Source organism: Miscanthus floridulus, chromosome 16 (genome assembly GCF_019320115.1).
Source record: "Miscanthus floridulus cultivar M001 chromosome 16, ASM1932011v1, whole genome shotgun sequence".
Classification (NCBI taxonomy): domain Eukaryota; kingdom Viridiplantae; phylum Streptophyta; class Magnoliopsida; order Poales; family Poaceae; genus Miscanthus; species Miscanthus floridulus.
Window position 1 is genome coordinate 88,754,578 of NC_089595.1, and position 20,928 is coordinate 88,775,505.

The following is a 20,928-nucleotide window of genomic DNA, read 5'->3' on the forward strand; positions in this document are numbered from 1 at the left end:
AAAGATAAACTATCTAAATATGCAACTATGGTTTTGCTAGTGTGTTGCTATCTCTACCGCAAAAGGAGCAATATAATCAATATAAATGCGGAAGCTAAAGAGCAAGGTAGAGATATGCAAACTCCCATCGACGACTCTAGTATTTTTATCGAGGTATCAAGAAGCGCGCAAGCTTCCCCCTAGTCCTCGTTGGAGCCTCTCGCAAGGAATCCCTCGCAAGGGCCAAGCTCCCGATCAGGTAACTCTGTGGATAGCCTCGGGCCTTCCCCACATGCAAGTGGGTCTCCAACATGCCTTCTGGCAAGCCTCTCCTGAATGCTCCCCACCATCTTCACTATCAAGCTTTTGGCCAAAATGACACGGGCCTTGTTCCCTCCGGTACATGGTGGTGGCCACACCACAAACTCGGTTGGTGTGATCTTGCAAGACTACAAGCCCCTCCAATGTACAACAATGGTGCTCGCAAGCACCGAGTGGTAAGAGGTTTGCAAACCTCACTAAACACTAGGCCTAAACCTAGAGCAAGCGCATAAGTGGTGGTCTAATCAACCTAAGCACTTTGCAAAGCACCTACGCTAATCACCTAATAAAACACTAAGCACTATGCAAGTGGAGATCACTAAAATGGTGTATCAACACCATTGGTTTGTTTCCTCAGCTCCACACTACCCAAACGGTCGGTTGGGGTTGTATTTATAAGCCCCACTGAGAAAGTAGCCGTTGGGGACGAAGTCCCGCTTTTCTGCTATTGACCGGACGCTAGAGTCGTCCTGATTGGACGCGTTCGGTCCTCCCGACCATTGGATCCACGAACAACTAATCGAACGATGCCAATGTCCGGTCACATGCCACCAGACACGTCTGGTCGTAAGTTCGCCGCTCTAGAACCTCTCTGTACTTGATCGGACACTGTTGTCCTACGTCCGGTCAGTTTGCCGCCAGCGTCCGGTCACTTGTTGAGTGTGTTGCCGAACTAATGAACAATGCCATCGGTGCGTCTAGTCGATTCACTTGTTCAGCGTCCGGTCGCTGCTGCTGACGCCTGTTGTTGCTGAGCCACTGATCGAAGCGTCCGGTCCAGCGTCCGATCGCTTCTGTGAGCTCGTTTCTTCATGATCTTGCGTGCGGCTTGGTTCCTATCTTCATGCTTGGACTTTGCTTGATATCTTGGGTCTTCTCTTGTGCTCCTAAGGTCTTGCTTGTGGTGTTGATCATCGGATCATCACGTCGCCTTTGTCCAAGTCACGTCTTGCATCCTATTGAACTACAAATCAATCACTTGCAAATTCATTAGTCTAATTTGGTTGTGTTGGTCATCAAGCACCAAAATGCAAAGTAAATGGGCCTAGGATCCATTTTCCTTACATTAGCAAAACAAGTGAAACATCAAATTGTTACATTCTGAAATGGCTATATATGCATTTTCTGTTGTAATAATAACTTTGTGGATCAAATGATGTTTTATGTAGATATGTTGAATACAAAAGTTGTAGATAATTTCCTTATCTTACTTGTCCTAAAATTTCATGATTTTAGTCCTGCTGGTTTAGGAGTTATAGATTTTACAAGTTTGCTATCAGCTTTTGCATGCCCTCTGTACAGATTTGAATGATTGCTTTGGTTGAATTATTTAAATATGGAATCATGTATTGGTGATAATAGGAGAGTTGTAGTTCTTTTGTTAAGATTTCCAAAAATGTCTAAGATCACAGCTTTTGATGGTCTAGAACTCCAGTTATAGCTATTCAAAGTGGAATGACAGATTCTATCCAAATCTGGATAGAGATGTCTTCATGATGTTGTTTATCCTTGTTAGATGTAGAATCATCTTAAGATGATAATAATAAAGTTATAGATAACTTAATAAGCTTTCTATAAAGTTAAGTATCATATTTATTGGATGTCTAGAACTTTATATATGTATTTCTGAAGTTACTATCAGTTTTCTGTTCTTAGTTGTATAAGCTCTGTTTCATGATGGATTTTGACCTGGATATTTGTTGGATCAGCTTTTGGTGTTAATAACAAAATTTTAGATAATTTCATTATCTTTCCAGAAAGTCTAGGATCACCCTTTTTGAAGGCTTATAACTCCAGTTATGGTTAAATTAAATGGTTGTTATGTTGCTGTCCAGATTTTGTGCATATACTTGAAGTTGATTACTTATGCTTGATCTTGATTGTATGATTACTAGGATTAGCTTGTGCTAGATGATTCCTTAAAGTAGCTTAATTTGAGTGCCTCATTGGTGAATGCTTGGTGTTATTTTCTTGCAACCTTACTATGATAAGCCTATGCAATAATTAGTTAAATAGCTTCCTCTCTAGTGCTTAAGTCAATATGATGTTACCTTATCCTTGCCTTTGTATGCCTGTTGCAGTGCATCATGAGTTGTTTTCCATGCATTCATACATCTGCATTTTTCATCTAATCTAGGCACGCTAGATGCACCACATGAAGGACGTGATGTTGGAGCCGAACCCAAAGATAGAGTTTGGTGAATCCATCCAGAAGACGGAAGGACTAAGCAAGTGTCGAGATAGGAGATGCTCGCCAAGCGAGTGTCATCTATCAAACACTAACCTAGTGTTAGATCCCAGGCAAGCCCCGGAGCATTTTAAGCCTCCCATGTTTTACAAAATATCACTTGAGTCCTTTATGTTTGATGCATTAGGTTACAAGAGTTGATTAGAAACACTTGATGTATAGAACTACCTTGTCCATATACATATATATAACTTTAACCCTGTGTAGGTCTAGGATCGAATATATGCTTAGCCATGCTTAGACTGGTAGAAGTCAGGTGATTTCCTATCACCTGCGAGATATATGTGGATACCAAGACACGGTTGGCTATATTTGCTATTGTGGAATATAACCATGGGATAATGTAATTGGAGGCCTGGCAGAGTCTATGTATAGGTTGACTCATGTGATTTCGTCTACGCCGATTAAGGACCGTACCGTTGTTGACACTTCTAACAAGATTGAACGCATGTCTCTCACTTAGCTGGTCGGATAACTCATTCCAACCGCAAAGACGAGTAGCTCAACTCAGGTCGAGGCCCATTCTGTAAAAGTGCACACTTTGGATGGTAGTAAGGATGTGCAGGGAGCCAGACGTGAGCCCAAGGGCAGGTTGGGCCTGAACATCCTGGTAGCTGGTTGTCCCTGATTATGTGGCGCTGGGCGAACCCGTGAAATATGGACCTAAGTTGTACCAAAGGTGGCCGTTGATCTGGTCTGCCTAGGTTTATGTTAGGAATAAATTCCCAGCTGGTTGAAATCGATTCGAATCGCTGTCTCTCCTAGACAGTGAGAAACTTGGCTAGCCCCAATATCGTAGTAACTGTATTATGGAATGATGGTTATGATGAACATGGAATTATTACACCAGCTATGGTAACTATTGTTATGCTACTAAATGATATACCACATGTTTGTCACATGTTAGTTGTTAATCTAGAGATGAATAGTTATAATTAACTTGATCACCGAATTATAAAATGTATAGCTGAATTAGTGGCTTTTTATGTAAAATGTTGTCAAGCTAGCTCCACTTATAAAGCCTTGTATAATCCTTGGTGTCACTTTATTTCTAGTTTATGATGGGTAAGTCTAGCTGAGTACATTCGAGTACTAAGGGTTTATCCCACCATGTTTTAAGTGAAATTTTTGGCCTGAGGAAGATGGTGGCTAACCACCGGTGGGCACGGTGACTCTATATTTATTTCTTATCTATATGCTTTTGTCAGAGGAGGTCACTTATGCTAGCAATGTATTTGGAACTTATATTAATGGGTTTATAATGAAAGCTATGTTGTTTTCCTTTAACCGATTTTGAAACTCAAACTTGTACTATTATTTGTGAACCTATTTGTAATATATTTTCACTGCCACTCTGTGTATGTGATGTGTATTTGCTTAATCATGCGATCTTGGTTGTGATGTTGATTTACCGAGGTCCTTCGTGACACTCAGCGGACTACCGGGTTTATATAAGTGAAAGTATGTGCGCGTTAAGAAGTTAAACGGTGATAGCCGTACTTGATCTTGTATAAATTGGGCGGTTCTATCATAGGCCTAGAGATATCCATCCCAACCACTCTAAATAGTGTTGGCTCAACGGCGGTAAAGTCAAAGGTCTAAATTGAACCAACCGGCTCTGATACCACTTGTAAGGGACTATGAGCCTAAGAGGGGGTGAATTGGGCAACTTAAAAATCTACTTCTAACTATGACCTCTAATTTCCACCTTAGCAAAACCTATGCAAAATAGTAATTTATCTAATTGTACAACTATGATTTTGCTAAGTGTGTTGCTATCTCTACCGTAAATGAGTTATGCAACCTAGGTTCCAATCCTATAAACTAGCCTATCAACTAAGCTAGGAAAGTAAGGCACACAACCAAGGTAGCAATGTAAGTGCAGAAGGTAAAAATAAGGTAGAGATGCAAACTCTCGTCGATGACTCCGGTATTTTTACCGAGGTATCGAGAAGCTCTCAAGCTTTCTCCTAGTCCTCATTAGAGACCCTCGCAAGGAATCCCTCGCAAGAACCAAACTCCTGGTCGGGTAACTCCATGGATAGCCTCGGGCTTTCCCCACGCGCAAGCAGGTCTTCAGTGTGCCTTTCGGCAAGCCTCTCCCAGACCGCTCCCCGCCATCTTCACTATCAAGTTTCCTGTCGAACCGCCACGGACCTTGTTTCCTTCAATACACGGTGGCGGCCACACCACAAAGACGGTTGGTGTGATCTCGCAAGACTACAAGCCCCTCCGATGTACAACAATGGTGTGCGCAAGCATTGAGTGATAAGAGGTGTGCAAACCTCACTAAACACTAGGCCTAAACCTAGAGCAAGCACAAAAACGGTGGTCTAATCAACCTAAGCACATCGCAAAGCACCTATGCTAATCACCTAATATTTCCCTAAGCACTATGCAAGTGGAGAATACTAAAATGGTGTATCAACACGCTTGGTATGTTTCCTCAGCTCTCTACACTTGTCTTGGCCGGTTGGAGGCATATTTATAGCCCTAAGTGAGAGAACTAGCCGTTGGAATCAAAACCAACGTTTCTGCTAGTGATAGGACGTTGTTGTCGTCCTGACCGGACACGTCTGATATTCAGTATTGTTATTACCAGTAAACATGAGGTTGGTCATCTAACTATCTAAGATATTTTCCACTGCTAGTGTAACCAAAAGCAATGTTATATTATACTGCATGTAGATTATCGATGTCTTAGTTGTCTGCTATCTCAGAGAAAACAGTGATGTTGCATCCACTGAACTTCACCGTTATAGTTCATTTTCCCTTGGGAAGCTTCGTTCGCACCATAGATGTCTTTACTTGCACTGATCCAGTGCTGAACACATGCTCAAATATTATTGATGGACATGGCTTGAGTTCCTAGATCCCTTCTCTCTGCCATGTTTACAGACTAACTGGGTTGTGCCACTAAATTTGTGTTTCCTAAATATCCCAATGGGTTGGTGAGTATATTATAAGAATGGCTTTGACCTCCTTGCGCATCCAACAGCCCTATTGAGAAGACAAGAGCCGCAGAACTCTGAAAGAAATGTCTTTTTTGTAATTATGGGTCCATACTCCATAGCCTTTATCTTTTAAATCATGCAGTAGTTTCGTTTTTGTACTGTTTATTTTGACATGCCTAGGAAATAACTGTCAAAAGAATTTATCACTGGCCAGGTTTCTATTGCAGAGGATAAGAGAGGAGGAAGTAGGGGAAATAGAACTGAAAGACCTTGATTTCTCGGAGCTGATAGAACTTTGACTGCGGTCCATCAATTTTAATTTTATTTATGCCGAATATCATATGGAATATTTTAAACATTCCCTATTTATGCCATATTTCCCTGTACTACACTCATTCAGAGTTTTACAAATTACAAGTCTCTCTATAGTCTATATAACTCAACGTTGTCTGAGATATGATGGATAGATGAGTTCATAGATACTACTAGTGTTATCATTAAAACTTTGCTCAGTTGTTGTCTGATGACTCTCCAAATGCCGGCTGTAATCAAAAGCATGCAAAGTCAATGCCGACTGTATTTTTTTTTCTCGAATACGTAAAAGATTTGGGTATCATTGTAATTAAAAAAAATAGTTTAACCGTACAAACGATACGCTTCTGAAGAGCGCGCTAGGTGGTCTCAATGCTAATACTGGACCACCTAGCAAACTGTTACAAACTATGATATTACATAAATGATATACAACCGATCTAAGAACTCCGCAGCAACCTAAGGAGCTAGGCATCGCCGCTGCTGGTTGCACGACCCTCCTCCACCATCCGAGAAGAGCGCTCTTCTACCTGCTCTACTGTTGGTCGCTGGGAACAACTCGTCCAAAGCTGCCACGTGGCTCGACGTCAAGTTCCCTACGAATATGGCTTCGTATGTTCCCTTGGATGCAGACGACACTGGAGCTGTCGGCGGCACAATGCCCATCCTCTGCATGAGTACCACGCCCCGCTTGGAGGTCGGTATGTGCGCCAATGGCTCCGCGGCAATCCGTCTGCTCCTGATTGGCAGGGACCTTTTGGTTGCCGCCTTCTGCCGTGGTGGAGTGTCGATTAAGGGCGACCTTCGCTTGAGTTGCACCTCCTCGGTAAACCGTGCGAGACGCCGAGCGGCCTCGCGCGGCGTGGGCGTTGCGTCGCTGGGGTCGGTTGTGACTTGGCTATTCGACTGGCCGTCCTTCATCGGCGTGGAAGGGTCGGGTGTGGTTTGGCCGATCTAATGGCCATCCTGCGTCGGTGTAGAAGTACCCGCCATATGCTTGGCTGGCTCGAACCCAGGTGGCCAGACCTCACCATCCTCCCCAGGCGCCACAGCACCCGCGACAACAGGCGGTCCCATCAGTGAAGGCGTGTCCTGCACAGGCGACGACAGAGGCAGATCCATTGCGCACTGAGTAGCCGTCACCGTATAAGTGATGACCACCAACGAAGCTTGAACCTCCGGAGGGGCGGATCCAGCATGCAGGCACCTAGGCATCGGAGTGACCGCTGGCCGGCTCGCGACGAGTAAGGCGGCAAGCTCGTTCAGCATTGGGTCGACCGAGATGAGCCAAGTGGGAGGGTCTACGCCCACGCACAGCGCCTCCGCCAGCGGATCTAGCTCGAGGAAGCAGCGTGCGGCACTCGAAGGAGAGGCATCATTGGCGTCGGCAGGTGCGCCCATGCTGATGTTCGTCGCTGGCTCACCCCTACGCCGCTGACGTCGTCTCCGGCATTGACGGTTGCCGTCGGGACCCCCACGCCTTCCTGTGCGGAGGTCGGTGGGCTGCCGAGGGGTGTGTGCTGGGCTGCCGACTGTATTTCACAGGATGTGATCATCTTTTTCACACGGGGCGGAGCTCAGTATTCAAATTTCAGGGCTGCCGTATCAGGACAGCTCGGGCTTAAATCAATTGGTATGGTAGGTCGACCCACGAGCCACGATGTCCATCGGGGTAGGCAGGGCAACCAGTCAACTCTTAATGGAGTAACCGCTGCTCCCGTGTACGTTAAATGGATCGCTGGATCAGCACCGGTTCGATCCATGGTTCAACCATCCCCATCTTTTATCTGCAGCATTCACCGTAGCAGATTGACTCATAACCCTCTTCCATATACATATAGACCATCCCTGCCGCGACGAGGATTGCACCTTCACCAATCACTGCACTCATCTCTGTTCACGTAAGGCAACTATGGTGTCCCGAACCCGAAGGTTCGAGCCGATCGAGCAGTGCGACACCGAGGGGCGGTCGGGCCAGACGGTCGCCGCCGACCTCGACGGCACGCTGCTCCTGTCCCGCAGCGCGTTCCCGTACTACCTCCTCGTGGCGCTGGAGGCCGGCAGCCTCCTCCGCGCCCTGGCGCTCCTCCTGTCCGTGCCCTTGGTGTACCTCACCTACGTCGCCGTGTCCGAGACCCTGGCCGTGCGCGCGTTCCTCTACGTCGCCGTGGCGGGGCTCGAGGCGAGCGACATCGAGGCCGTCGCCCGCACCGTGCTCCCCAGGTTCTACGCCGGCGACGTCCACCCGGAGGGCTGGCGCGTCTTCCGCTCGTTCGGGAGGCGGTGCGTCGTCACCGCCAGCCCGCGGGTGATGGTGGAGCCGTTCGCCAGGGCGTTCCTTGGCGCGGACGTGGTCATCGGGACGGAGATGGAGGTGGGCGAGTCCGGGAAGGCCACGGGGTTCGTCGCCGGGCCCGGGGTGCTCGTCGGCGAGCACAAGAGGCGGGCGGTGGTCAGGGAGTTCGGCGACGCGCTGCCGGACGTCGGCATGGGGGATCGCGAGAGCGACTTCGACTTCATGTCCATCTGCAAGGTAGAGTATAGCTTCTTCAGCTGCGTGTGTTCTCAGCTTCTGATTGAATGCATTCTACTGTACAGTTTGCTGCTAAAATTGTACAAAGCTGGATGACGGCTTAGTGCATCATGCACACGGCCGAAGGAATTATGAGATGTGATCGTACGATTTTTTTTAGAGTACTGTCTGTAAGTACCATGCAATGCCTCGACCACTAGATCTCAAATCTGCAAATTGCAATCTCAGACATCGATGAGACATGCACCAATTGTACGTACAAACAGTAGTTGGTTTGGTTGTCCGCATGCACGAGATAAGGACGCTGTGCTGTCACTGGTCCTGCAGGACTTTCTGGAAATGGGTAATTGGGTAATTGCTGTCACAGCTGATCGCTACTGTCCGTTGTGCTAATGGTGTCGCGTGAGTGCAGGAGGCGTACATGGTAACACGACAGAAGTACCGCGCGCTGCCCCGGGAGCAGCTTCAGAGCCGGGTCATCCTCCACGACGGCCGCCTGGCCCGGCGACCGACGGCGACCAACACGCTTCTCACTTTCCTGTGGATGCCGCTCGGCTTCGCGCTCGCGCTGATGCGCGTGCATCTCCACCTGCTCCTCCCGGTGCGCGCCCTCTCCTACGCCTATAAGCTTATGGGCGTCAAGCTGGTGGTGCGCGGCAACCGGCCGCCGCCGTCCAAGAAGGGCGGCCGGCCGGGGGTGCTCTTCGTGTGCAACCACCGCACCACGCTCGACCCTGTCGCGGTGGCCGTCGCGCTGGGCCGCAAGGTGAGATGGGTCACGGACGGCGCCTCCAGCAGGTTCTCGGAGCCCGGGTCGCCTGTCATGACAGGCGTGGCGCTGCCCGTGCCCAGCCGCGAGAGCGACGACGCGGGCGCCGCTGCCCGCATCCGGCGGCTGCTCGAGGAGGGAGACGACGTCATCATCTTCCCCGAGGGCACCATCTGCCGCGAGCCGTTCCTGCTGCGGTTCGGCGCGCTCTTCGCTGAGGTCACCGACCGCATCGTGCCCGTGGCCATCGACGCTAGGGAGGGCATGTTCCACGGGTCCACGGCGCGCGGGCTCACGAGAATGGATCCCTACTTCTTTTTCATGAACCCACGGCCGACGTACGAGGTCACGTTCCTGAATCAGCTTCCAAGGGAGCTCACCTGCGGCGGCGGGAGGTCGCCGGTCGAGGTGGCCAACTACGTCCAGGAGGTCCTGGCGGCGCAGCTTAGATTCGACTGCATTTGCACCAGCAAGTGCAAAAACGGGATGGTCTCCGGCTCCGACGGTTGCGTGGTGTTGAAAGAGGTGGACTAGGGGAGACAGAGCACGCAACAACTTACTGTTAATTGCCGTGCGTTGAGAGTTGAGAGTGGTGATCAATCCATGGTTTCACATTTTCCGTTGATGTCTGTGATAAGAACCATATGTATACATATATGAGGGCCAGGTTTCAAATAGAGAGACATCTTTTATACAAACAGTGTTTATAGCTAGCTAACAACTAACAAAGAAAGCAAGGCAACACCCGTCCCACTAGCTTAAACGTTGATTATGTTCCTTAAGAGCACTCCAAATCTATATATCTGTTTTCTAATAAATAAATAAATTAAAAAGAGTACTTCATAATCTGATATTTATCAAAGAAAACAATAGCCAGTACAGAAGGACAACGTAACACAAAACAACATCTTAAAAAATAAGAGTACATCAAAGACCAAATTGGAGCTTAAAATAAAAGCACTCTTTCTTCTATTGTTTGCCGCTCGTTGGAGCTTAAAAATCACACGCTTCCTAGAGTGCAGGCGCCTGAAAAAGGAGAACCAAAGGCACTTCACAACGGAAAGGAAACAAACCAAGGAAGAAGAAGCTCCAAAGTCATCTGATTTAGATCCAATGAATAAAAATCATTGCCTGATTAGATGCAAAATTCAGACACCTGACATATAGCAGGTCTCTGAAAATCACACTGAAACAACAAGGGAAAGAACCCCTCATGGCCGACCAATGTTGTTTGTTTATATGGATTGCAGCAACCGTAAACAAATTCAAATATCCTTGGTCGATACTCTATGCGTGCCAATCTCAGTGGCCCTTCACCAACGTTATCATACATTGGCAACGTAAGAAGAGGTTGGAGAATAATTATTCAAATTCGCTATCAACCATACCATATATAGGCAAGAAAAAAAAAACTAATAAACTTAGGGCGTTATGAGTGTCCGGACGTCCGTAGCTGCTCCAAAATATTGGACGCCTCCGGTCCTTTGTGCGGGAGGCCGCGCTGCACGTGAAAAGGCCTGTGTCGTCTATTTTCGCGCGCGCCACCGTGTGGACCCCACGCTGCGTACCACCCTACCATCACGATCGCTTTGCTTTCCCTGACCACCGTGCCTACAGGCAGGGACCCATGTGGGTTCCAGTCACCTGCCCCTGGTTGTGGATGTTGCGCCGCGGATGTGTCTGCCGGCCTTAGGAGCCTGTACGGGTGACCCACGCCGCCGCCTCAGCAGCTGCACCAGGCGGCTGTGGCAGTTGGGTCTTATTGCAACATGTGCGATATCTGACCTATTTTTTCAAACATCCAGACTAAACACATACAACTTATGTCCGAAATAGCTGAAACACTCAATATATGTCTGAAACACTTGCAAAAACACCAGAAAAACTTAGAAACATGTGTGTAGCCCTTGCAAACATATGCAAACATCCAGATGAAATACCTGCAACACTTGCATATATATGCAACATCCAGATCTACTTTTGCAACATCCAAGTGAAAGACACTTGAAACATACGTCTGAAACAGATCAAACATTTGGAACATACACTTGAAACATAAGTGTATAGACATTGCAACATGTGCAACATCCTGATCTGCATTTGGAACATCGATATAAACACTTGCAACATAGCTCTGAAACATAAGAAACACTTGAAACGTACGCTTGTAACATGTGCTTTCAGTGCAACATCTACTTGTTGCTTGGACGAATGGAGGCTTGTCGGCACGCAGAGCTCGATGCTGCCATAGAGATCGACGCTGGCGCAGAGTGGGTGCGGTAGATGCAATCTACAGTACCATGTCGGATTTCCGTATTGGTAGTTGGAGAGTTTTATTTATTTATTTGGCGACCGGTGACCCGGTGAGCGCAGCAGCGGAGCACCGAAGACACGCACTCGTCAGATCAAGCGGGCCGGCCGGGGGGTGTGGGGGCGGGGAAATCTCAACCGCGTCAGTGAGGTGGGGAGGAGGAGGAATATGATAGGCACATATTCGCTTGCTCGTATACGATCGTGGATTATAAGTTCGAATAGTATTTTTTTCTTATACCAAACTAGCCAATAATAAATAATCTACTATCGTTTACGGCCTGTCGAACAGGCTGATGACAGGCACTCACGCTCGCGTAGCGGCGAACGGGAGGCATTTTTTATGCACTAATGACGTACGGTTTGTCCAGAGATGCCCACTAGCGAGCCGAGCTGAGGCTCAGATAGGGGAGGGGATGCATCATATCCCGCTGGCCGGCCCCGCTCGTTTGGGCCAATCGCCGACGAATTTTTTTTAATTTTAACCTTTTTTTAATATAATTTTAAATCTAACACTGTCGTTTTTTTTAAAACCAACACTTTTGGCCGCGCCTATTGCCCTGGCACGGCCAAATGCCTGTGCCGCTCCATGCATGGTGGCGTGGCAAAGGGCTGACGTGGCGCGGGCCGGCCGGGGGGCCGCTGACGTGGCGGGTCCTGCCGCGCCCTGATCTGTGGCGCGGCAGGAGCAGATATATACCCCGCGCGCGAGCCCGGCTGCCCGCACGCACGCCTGCCCTGCCCGCCCGCCCGATGCCCGAACGCCGCCGCCGCCGTCGCCAGCCGCCGCCAGCGCCCTGCCTGCGGCCGCACGCGCCCGCGCCCTCCCGTCCACGCCGCACACGCGCCCGCCCTGCCTCGCCTCGCCCCGGCCGCGCCCGCACGGCCCGTCCTCGCCCGCTCGCCCATGCCGTGCCTGGCCACTCCTGCCGCGCAGCGCCCTAGCCGGCCACGCCATGAACGCCGGCGCGGGCCCGTTCCTAAGGTACCTCCCTTTCGATTTCATATTTTTTTATTATTATGTAGTATAGTTAGTATTTTTTGTATCTACTATTAGTGTCTTTGACCAAATTTATATAATAGCGTACTAATATTTATGAAACATAATATGTACTATTACATTAAGCATGGAGTATACTTTCGTAATAAACTTATTAGAAGATAGAAATATTGATACCGTTTATTTAGTTTTGATCAAACTTAAACATATTTGACTACTCGAGAAGCAAGATGTGTATTTATTTTGAGACGGAGAGATTACTTGTAATTTTAGAATCAAAGTTTTATATGGATTGATTATGTATTTATTATCTAGTATAGTTAGGATTTTGGGTTTAGAGATTTAGGCTAGTTAGGTTAGTGAATTTGTTTATGAACTTACTAATGTTAACTTGAATTTTGTTAATTTGAATACTCTAACGCTTTGTTTATCAATTTTTAACAGGATGGCCCCTCCCACATAGCACCCGTTGTACCCCATTCTGGAGGTGGAGTACGACGACCAGCACCGAGCACACATCTTGAGTGACAACGACGCAGAGGTGTCCGTGCCTCCTTTGAGGCCCCGCACTCACACCAGGGCGCATCAGTGGGACGAGCGTTATACGCCGTACATACGGCGTGCCGGCTTCCTCGAGCTTGTCCGTGTTGTCAATCACGGTCTTCCGCCCCTTGATCCAGCACTACTGACTATAGCTGTAGATAGGTGCGAGTGCATTCTTTGTATGTAAACTTTCTTGTAACAAATTGGAGGCAACTAACAGTCGTTCTATTCTTATAACAGGTGGAGGCCTGAGACCAGCACGTTCCACCTACCGTGTGGCGAGATGACCTTGACGTTGCAGGACGTCAAGGCTATTTTAGGGCTTCGGTTGGGGGGACTTCAAGTGATAGGGATAGTTGACAACGATCAATGGAGGGAGCTGGTGGCTCAGTTTACTGGTTTTCTTCCACCGGACGACGATGCTTCCAAGAAAAATAAGTGAGTAATTCAAGCCTATTTAATACTTGCATTGCTTTACAGCTGGCATCAGGTCTCATTTTCTTTGATCAATTATAGGAAAAGTTCTGGTGTTTCGTCGTCCTGGATCACAGAGCGCTTTGAGTACTTGGACCCACAAGTTGAGGAGGCACAGATCGACAGGTTCGCTCAAGTGTGGCTCTGGCCCTTTCTTGGTGCTTTCCTCTTCCCAGACGCCTCGGGCAACACCATCAGCTGGATCTTCCTTGACATACTTCGCCAGCCATGGGAGAACATAGCGGGGTACAACTGGGGCAGCGCAGTCCTGGCATGGACGTATCGACAGCTATGCGTTGCCTGCTGTCGCACCTCAGGACATGCGAACCTTGGGGGTTGCTCCTACCTACTCTAGGTTTGGTGTTGGGAACGATTGCCCGTTGGGAGGCCCCTTAATAATGGTTTACCGGTAAGTACTTCGGTTCATTATATTCTTCCAGGCAGTTAGATATGATGAGATTATTTGTTGCTAATTCATTATCGTGTTCAATGCAGCAATGAAACGGGCATCATACACTCCCTATAGCTCTGTATATCTGGACGGAAGTACAGTTAGTTAGAGGGAATGCGTGGCGCAAGTACAGGGAGTATACGGACGGTCTCGACGTCCTGACACAGCACCAGGTTACGCTCTCTATACTATCGTAGCAGTGTCTTCTTCGATGTACGCTATATCACAACCTAACACAATTACGAAATTTCAGGTGTTTTGGTGTCCTTGGGACGAATGGTCGCAGAACGAGATCGGCATGTCTCAGCTAGGTGGTGCCCCGTTTGGCACCCAAGGAGCCTCACAGGTACTAACAAAGATAGTTTGTTTCAATACATATGCTCTATGAACTAACGATCATAAAAAATTATAAGTAATCGTAAGTATCATATACCTGCAGGGTACGAGCCGTACGCACCGTCGACGCGACCATACCGACGTTGGCTACACTCCCAATGTGTTGCCAACAAATCTGAAGAGCCAGAGGCGTCCGAGGGATCCTTACACTCCTGGGTCTTAGTTTGTTTAGGTCAAACGAATATAGGCATCCGAAACTTACGGGGTTATTTGTTTATGTTATGTCAAAACAATGAATATGTTATGTGACATCTTGTCAACTTGCTTCTTATTCGTTTCGTTGAGTCGTGGCAGCACTGCCGACGAGATTAAGTACCCTGCGTTCGGGAACCGGCAGTCCCGGCGTATCTGGACACCGGTGGAAATTTTTCGTAATTGATTAGTTAAAATGGTGCATAACCGTATTATGAAAGACGAAAAACTAATTATTGGCTTATCAAATTCTCTATTCGGCCATGAAAAAAACTCAACAAAATACGGGCGCGACGCGTTTCGATTCCATCCAGGTAGCCCGGGCCGGCAGCAGGCACAACGGCCAGGTGGTGTGGCTGCTTGAGCGGTATGGTCGGTCCGGCCGCGCCACGCAACAGGGCGCGGCACTGACGTGCCAGTGTCAGTGGCGCGGCACTGCCGCGCCATGGTCGGTGGCGCGGCAGGACCCGCCACGTCAGCGCCCCCCCCCCCGCCGGCCCGCGCCACGTCAGCCCTTTGCCGCGCCACCATGCATGGCGCGACACAGGCATTTGGCCGCGCCAGGGCAATAAGCACAGCAAAAAAATGTTAGTTTTTAAAAAAACGACAGTGTTAGATTTAAAATTATATTCATAAAAGGGTTAAAATTAAAAAAAAATCTCGCCGACCTGCTTTTCCCGGCCGCAGGGGGGAAAAACTTAAGAAAATGGCATGATTGCTGGTGAATGGTGATGCCAATGCCGTGCCATGCTAGGTGCACCCGGGCTTTTGGTTTGGTTTTGTGGAGTAGAGCGTTTTTCTAATTTCTTCTTTTTTTGAAACTGGAAGCGATCTCCATTACGAAATAACCGGGGCCAAATCGTTGCCCCACTAAGGTCTATAAATTGTGCGCGGCTCTGGACACATCCCCAATAAATGAAGTGGTAGACCGTGAGGCGTGACTTGCTGCTACCTGTGGATCTACCAAAGACTGTTCTAGCTAGAATAACAAACAGATAAAAAAATGTCATGATTCTCTGGAGTATAATGCTATGATGTAAACCTTCTATCCATCAGGTCATTTTTCTCTTCAAAAAAATCAAATTTGTGTTTTTTCCCTTTGACAAGAACATCCTTTTGCAGTTCTCTAATTCATTTAAGCAATAGTATTCATCTATCTTTTACTCATTTATTTCCATATCACTATGCCATGCTTGTTCCCTTGCTATGCATTGATAAATAAAAATGTATTGGGCACTTCAACATGATTTAAAAAAAATCAAATTTCATAAATTATGCCATTATCTAGAACTTTTGGTGATAGGAAGATAGTTAGAAGAATGAAAACTAGTTACTTAGCTCCATGCTCAAAGCGCACCCAACGATTGTTTTTTTTTATCAATGCACCCAACGATTGTTTGTCAAGAAAATGTACCAATCGCACGAGTGTGTACTTAAAATGTACTAATAATTTTAAGTCGGCCATACTAAGACAATGCACCATAATAGATGATTATGCGAGAAAATAGTATCTTATAGGTAAGCAATCTATAGTTGCGTACGTGGGTGATAAGCTATGTATATATTTTGATGTTGTGACACGTCTACTAAATGTACCAAAACCAGTGACCTTTTTTTCAATAGCACCAGATGTAGAATCTCTTTCTAAGATTTGGTTGTACCGTTGCGTATCTGTATGATAGGTTATGCATATCCTATAAAATCATGGCGTGTCTAGAACAACTGAGGCTACTGTATTTTTTCAATGGTTTTGCTTGTGAGCATGACACTTAGATGGATGCCGTAAGACTTTCTTAGGTGCAAAAATAACAACTACGAAGGCAATTCATGGTTATGCACTTAATGATCTAGAATGTGTTGTATAATAAAAATTCTAATGTATCCACTAAAATCATGTTAGAAGTTCATGTTGCATAATGCTTTTGTTGTTACATAACCACGATTTAAAAGATTGAATTGAACTAAAAAGTAAATGTTGCTTCAGAAATTTACAGTTTTATTTCCATGTGATGTGGTATTTGTATCTTAAAAACCATTGCATTCACTAAGGCAGCTACCTCTAACTATGTTTATTATAATATTTAATCTCTAAGCATGACGTGAATGCATGCTACATCCACTGGTACAGAAACGGGCTTTACTCCCGGTTGGAAAACCGCAGTTTCCCAACCGGGAACACGAATCCGAAACTAAAGGGCCCCTCCTTTAGTCCCGGCTTCTCGCCCGGGACTAAAAGTGCACCTTTAGTCCCGGTTGGTAAGACCAACCGGGACTAAAGAGGCCACCGAGACTAAAGGTTTTCTTTTTTTCTTTTTTTTTGTTTCTATTTTCAATTGATGATTCATTTTGGTTTTCGAATACGCATTCTACGCTGCTAGTAATATATGTATTCTACACGTTTATAATGTTCGAACATTTTGTACAAACTAAAGTATGAAACTAACATATATATTACATGCATATACATATATTGTACGTTATTTTATGTACATATAATATATATATATATATATATATTACAAATAAAGCTTGCATTGTATATTCTATCATATCATTGGGATAACAAATTCACTCCATCTGGTTTGGCTTCTATGTTTCGTTGACGTCATTGTAGAACTCGCCGACGGGGTTGAGGACCTGGTCATTAAGAAATTCTGCTATGGTCTCTTGAATTGCTTTCAGTTGGTCACGTCGTATGACTTTTTTCTTCAACCATAGAGTCTTCAATAAAAGTTAAAGGAAAAGTATTAATATATATATGTGTTGGTCACGTGATTACTTATATATATGCAGCCTGTTCGGGAGGCCGTATCGTATCGTGGATTATTTACTGCTGGCTGGTTTGGTGTGAGAGAAAAACACTGTTCCCGGCTGGAAATTTACGATCGTTTACGAGCAAGCGAATAGGCTGATGAGCAACAAAAGAAATTGTGAATATATGAATATATTTATATAACTTACTTTGAGGATCTCTTCAGGAGTTCTTTTTGCGTACGCCATGATGAACTCGCAAACATAGTATCCGCAGTAGTTGTTCCCCTGTTCTTGCCTCAGAACCCACTTTTACGAGAAAAAAGATCCGGTGAATTGAAAGCATGCATGGTGTTAATTGAATTATATATATATATATATATATATATATATATATATATATATATATATATATATATATATATATATATATATATATATATATATATATAGCTAGTACTTACTTTGTGTGCGATTACATCCAGTGACGCTTTGCAATATTTCATGTGGTGTTCCTCAATGAAACTTTTCCAAACACTGTGCCCAATAAAATAAAAAATTAATTTGGCCTTTAATAATTGTTGCAGTTAAGAGATCGGGGTATATATAGTTGCTAGAGAGACCAAATTACCCTTAGATAATATCTATCATGTCTTGGTACTCTGTTTGCTCTTTTCTTAACGAGTCTAAGATGCTCAACCGACTATTGGCCATATCAATGACCATCAATATCCAGTGATTGTTGCATATGTTTTTATACACAAATATGATCGACATTAACTAGAGTCAACATATATATATGGGAGATAGCTTAGCTAGTAAGCAAATAATTGAACAAATGTCCATATGATCGACATTAATTATTTAACACTCACTTGAAGTTGTAGGGGAAGTGTATGTTCTTGTTTTGTTGGTTCACTAAGAACCTCATGAGATTTTTCTTGAGTTCAGCTTTCCATTGAGGCGGGGGTTAGGGTGTTTGAATACGATATTTGGATCAATGAAACCAACATCATTATCATTTCTCTTTCTGAGTTCTGTCATCTCATATCTGCATATATAAAAATATAGTGTGAGGATATATAATTTATATATATATATATACATGTAGCTTTATATATATATATATATATATATATATATATATATATATATATATATATATATATATATATACTTTAATAGTAGAAAATAATCACACTTACAGACAATAGCAGCTAATGAGACTTTTGTCGAGAGAGTCCAGGTGGCATAGTTGGTGTAATTCTACAAACTCGACATATATAATGTCATCGCCACGGAAGTAATGTTAGTTTCTAACTCTGATAGGAACAAAGGCCTCTCCCCGTTCACATGCCGCCATGTACCACTTGTTTAGCAGGTACATTTGCATACCTAGTTCACCTAAGGCCTCAGGGTTGTATAGACTCTTTTTGGGTTCAAATTTTTTCTAAGGATCCACTTTCGGAGCAGATGGTCCTTCAGCGAGCACTTGGGCAAGGTCCAAACCAGTTTCCTCGTAAAACCAAGCCAGCTCCTCAAAATCGACGTCTAAGTCTAAGTTCGAACCATATTCATTACGAACGACAAGAGGGGGGACTAATTGTTGCGATTGTTGTCCGAGTTGTGCAACACCTTTCCCTGGTCTAATCTTTTTCTGCGCCGCCTCAAATGACTTGGTGAGAGAGCGGTCGTAGTCCGATTTTGGCAGGGTCTTTTTAGATTCCCGCTTTTTTCTGGTCCACCTTCTTTCTTAGAAGATCTGGAGGTAGGTAGAAGTACGGTTTCTCCAGGTTCTCCCTCGCTTCTCGTTGCTTTTTCATTTTTTTCAAAGAAACTGTCCACATCTTTTTGTACTGCAGCATTTAATTCCTTTTCACTTTTCTCATAAGACAGTTTTTGGGGAATAACTAGATTAGATGTGGCTTTCTTCTTTGTTGGCTGGTGGGCCAACGGCTTTGTTTGCGGGGCGGACCTCTTAGGAGTTGGCTTCTTCTTAGTCATCAAGGGAGGCGAGGAAGGCGTTGAAGACCTCTTTGGAGGCGTTGGAGACCTCCTTGGAGGTGTTGGAGACCTCATTGAAGGCGTTGGAGACCTCCTTGGAGGTGGCGGCGGTGGCGGCGTTGCCACCTGATTTCCCGGAGCACTATGATGATCTGGAGATTGGATAATTGGACTTAGGTTGGCGGAGACCTTGCTGTGTGAGTACAAAAAAGAATAATTATGTATAAGAAATTATTATTTTTAATCATGCATGTCAATAGAAAATTAGTGAAAAATTTTTTGTTCACTTTTGTCCGCACCTATTGTCTGGCAATTGAGGAAGCGGCGGTAGACTAGAGACCCCGGGAATAATGATGTAGCGCTTGCGCCATAGTATGAATGTCTTCTCTGCTTCTCCTAGAGTCTTCTCCCCATCACCTCCTGGAATGTTAAGAGCCAGATCACTAAAACCTTTGTTAACTCTATCCACTGAGACGCTAACATATTCAGGTGGTATTATTGCCCCATGGATTCTTGGTGTCTTAGTAGGATCTGGAAGAGAAAAAACACCGAGAGCCACCATGATTGTGGCATTCTCTTTTGGAATATATAGCTCATATGATGTAAATGGTGCAGTGATGTCATCCACAGGAAAACGTAGCATTGCGTCATCTTGATTTGGCAACTCCGTGGAAGCGTAGCTGCTTTTCAACTGATCAGGGGGGCTAATATTAATGTTGATTCCTGCATCTGATGCCTGCCTTTGGGCACTCATTGCTATTTGCACTTGCTTTATGATTTCGTCTTGCATTCTAGCTTGCATGTTTTTTTCGTGCTCTTGTGCTTGAAGCAACGCCTTCTGTGACTCACGAACATATTCCTCCAACCTGCTGATCCACGCTGCTTCCTCATCCTTCCTTCTCTGTCGGCTTCTGTAGGTATCTCTGTCATTAGGAAAACCATGCTCCCAAGAAATGTTCCATCCTAAACCTCTTGTTCGGCCACTGTGTTCAGCAGTCCCGATGGCATACGTCAGTTCATCCTTCTCTCTATTGAGCCTGAACACACCAATAGCTTTAGCTTGTAGAGCATAAGATAATCTTTGTGTTGCTCTTTTGAGTTTTAGGCCATGAACCAGCTTCTCGGTCTTTAGGTCCAGTCTTCCCCCATGAGTAAAAAACCAATTATTCATGTGTTTGGGCCAATTAAGTGATTCTAGTGTGATACCCTTGGCAAGAATGTCCGCTTCCATTTTTTCCCACTTGGGAATGGCAGTCGCGTAGCCACCTGATCCCATGTCATGGTGGTATACCTTCTGTTGGGCATTCTCTTGGTTCCTTCTCACCCGTTCCTCACCCTCTTCTGATGTCTTGTACTATACAAAATCATTCTAGTAGGGCCTCAACTTCGCGAGCGGACCACTAGTATTGAAATTCAGCGTTAGGTTCTTCTTGACGTATTTCGTGTATAGGAATTTCTTCCAAGTCTGGAATTGTGTGGCCATCTTCTTCATAGCCCACTTTTGAACTAGCTCCTTCAATTTATTATCATTGATATCATCATAATCATCCGCTTGCAATGTGAAATGTTGAAGGATATCATCCCAAATTAATTTCTTATCAAGATCTGAGATAAAACTAACATGAGGCTCGTTGATCTTTTGTTCCATTCATGGGCACCGATCGGAAGTCTGTCCCTTACAAGGTACCCAC

At 45.5% G+C, this 20,928-nt stretch overlaps 1 protein-coding gene across 1 annotated transcript; it reads left to right on the forward strand.

The window, feature by feature from the left end:
- The first annotated feature begins 7,695 nt into the window (after positions 1-7,695).
- LOC136514020 (glycerol-3-phosphate 2-O-acyltransferase 6-like) lies at positions 7,696-9,777 on the forward strand. The gene is made up of 2 exons (XM_066508001.1): positions 7,696-8,347; positions 8,760-9,777. The coding sequence occupies exons 1-2, from the start codon at positions 7,727-7,729 to the stop codon at positions 9,648-9,650; spliced, it is 1,512 nt and encodes a 503-aa protein (XP_066364098.1). The 5' UTR covers positions 7,696-7,726; the 3' UTR covers positions 9,651-9,777.
- The last annotated feature ends 11,151 nt before the right edge of the window (positions 9,778-20,928 follow it).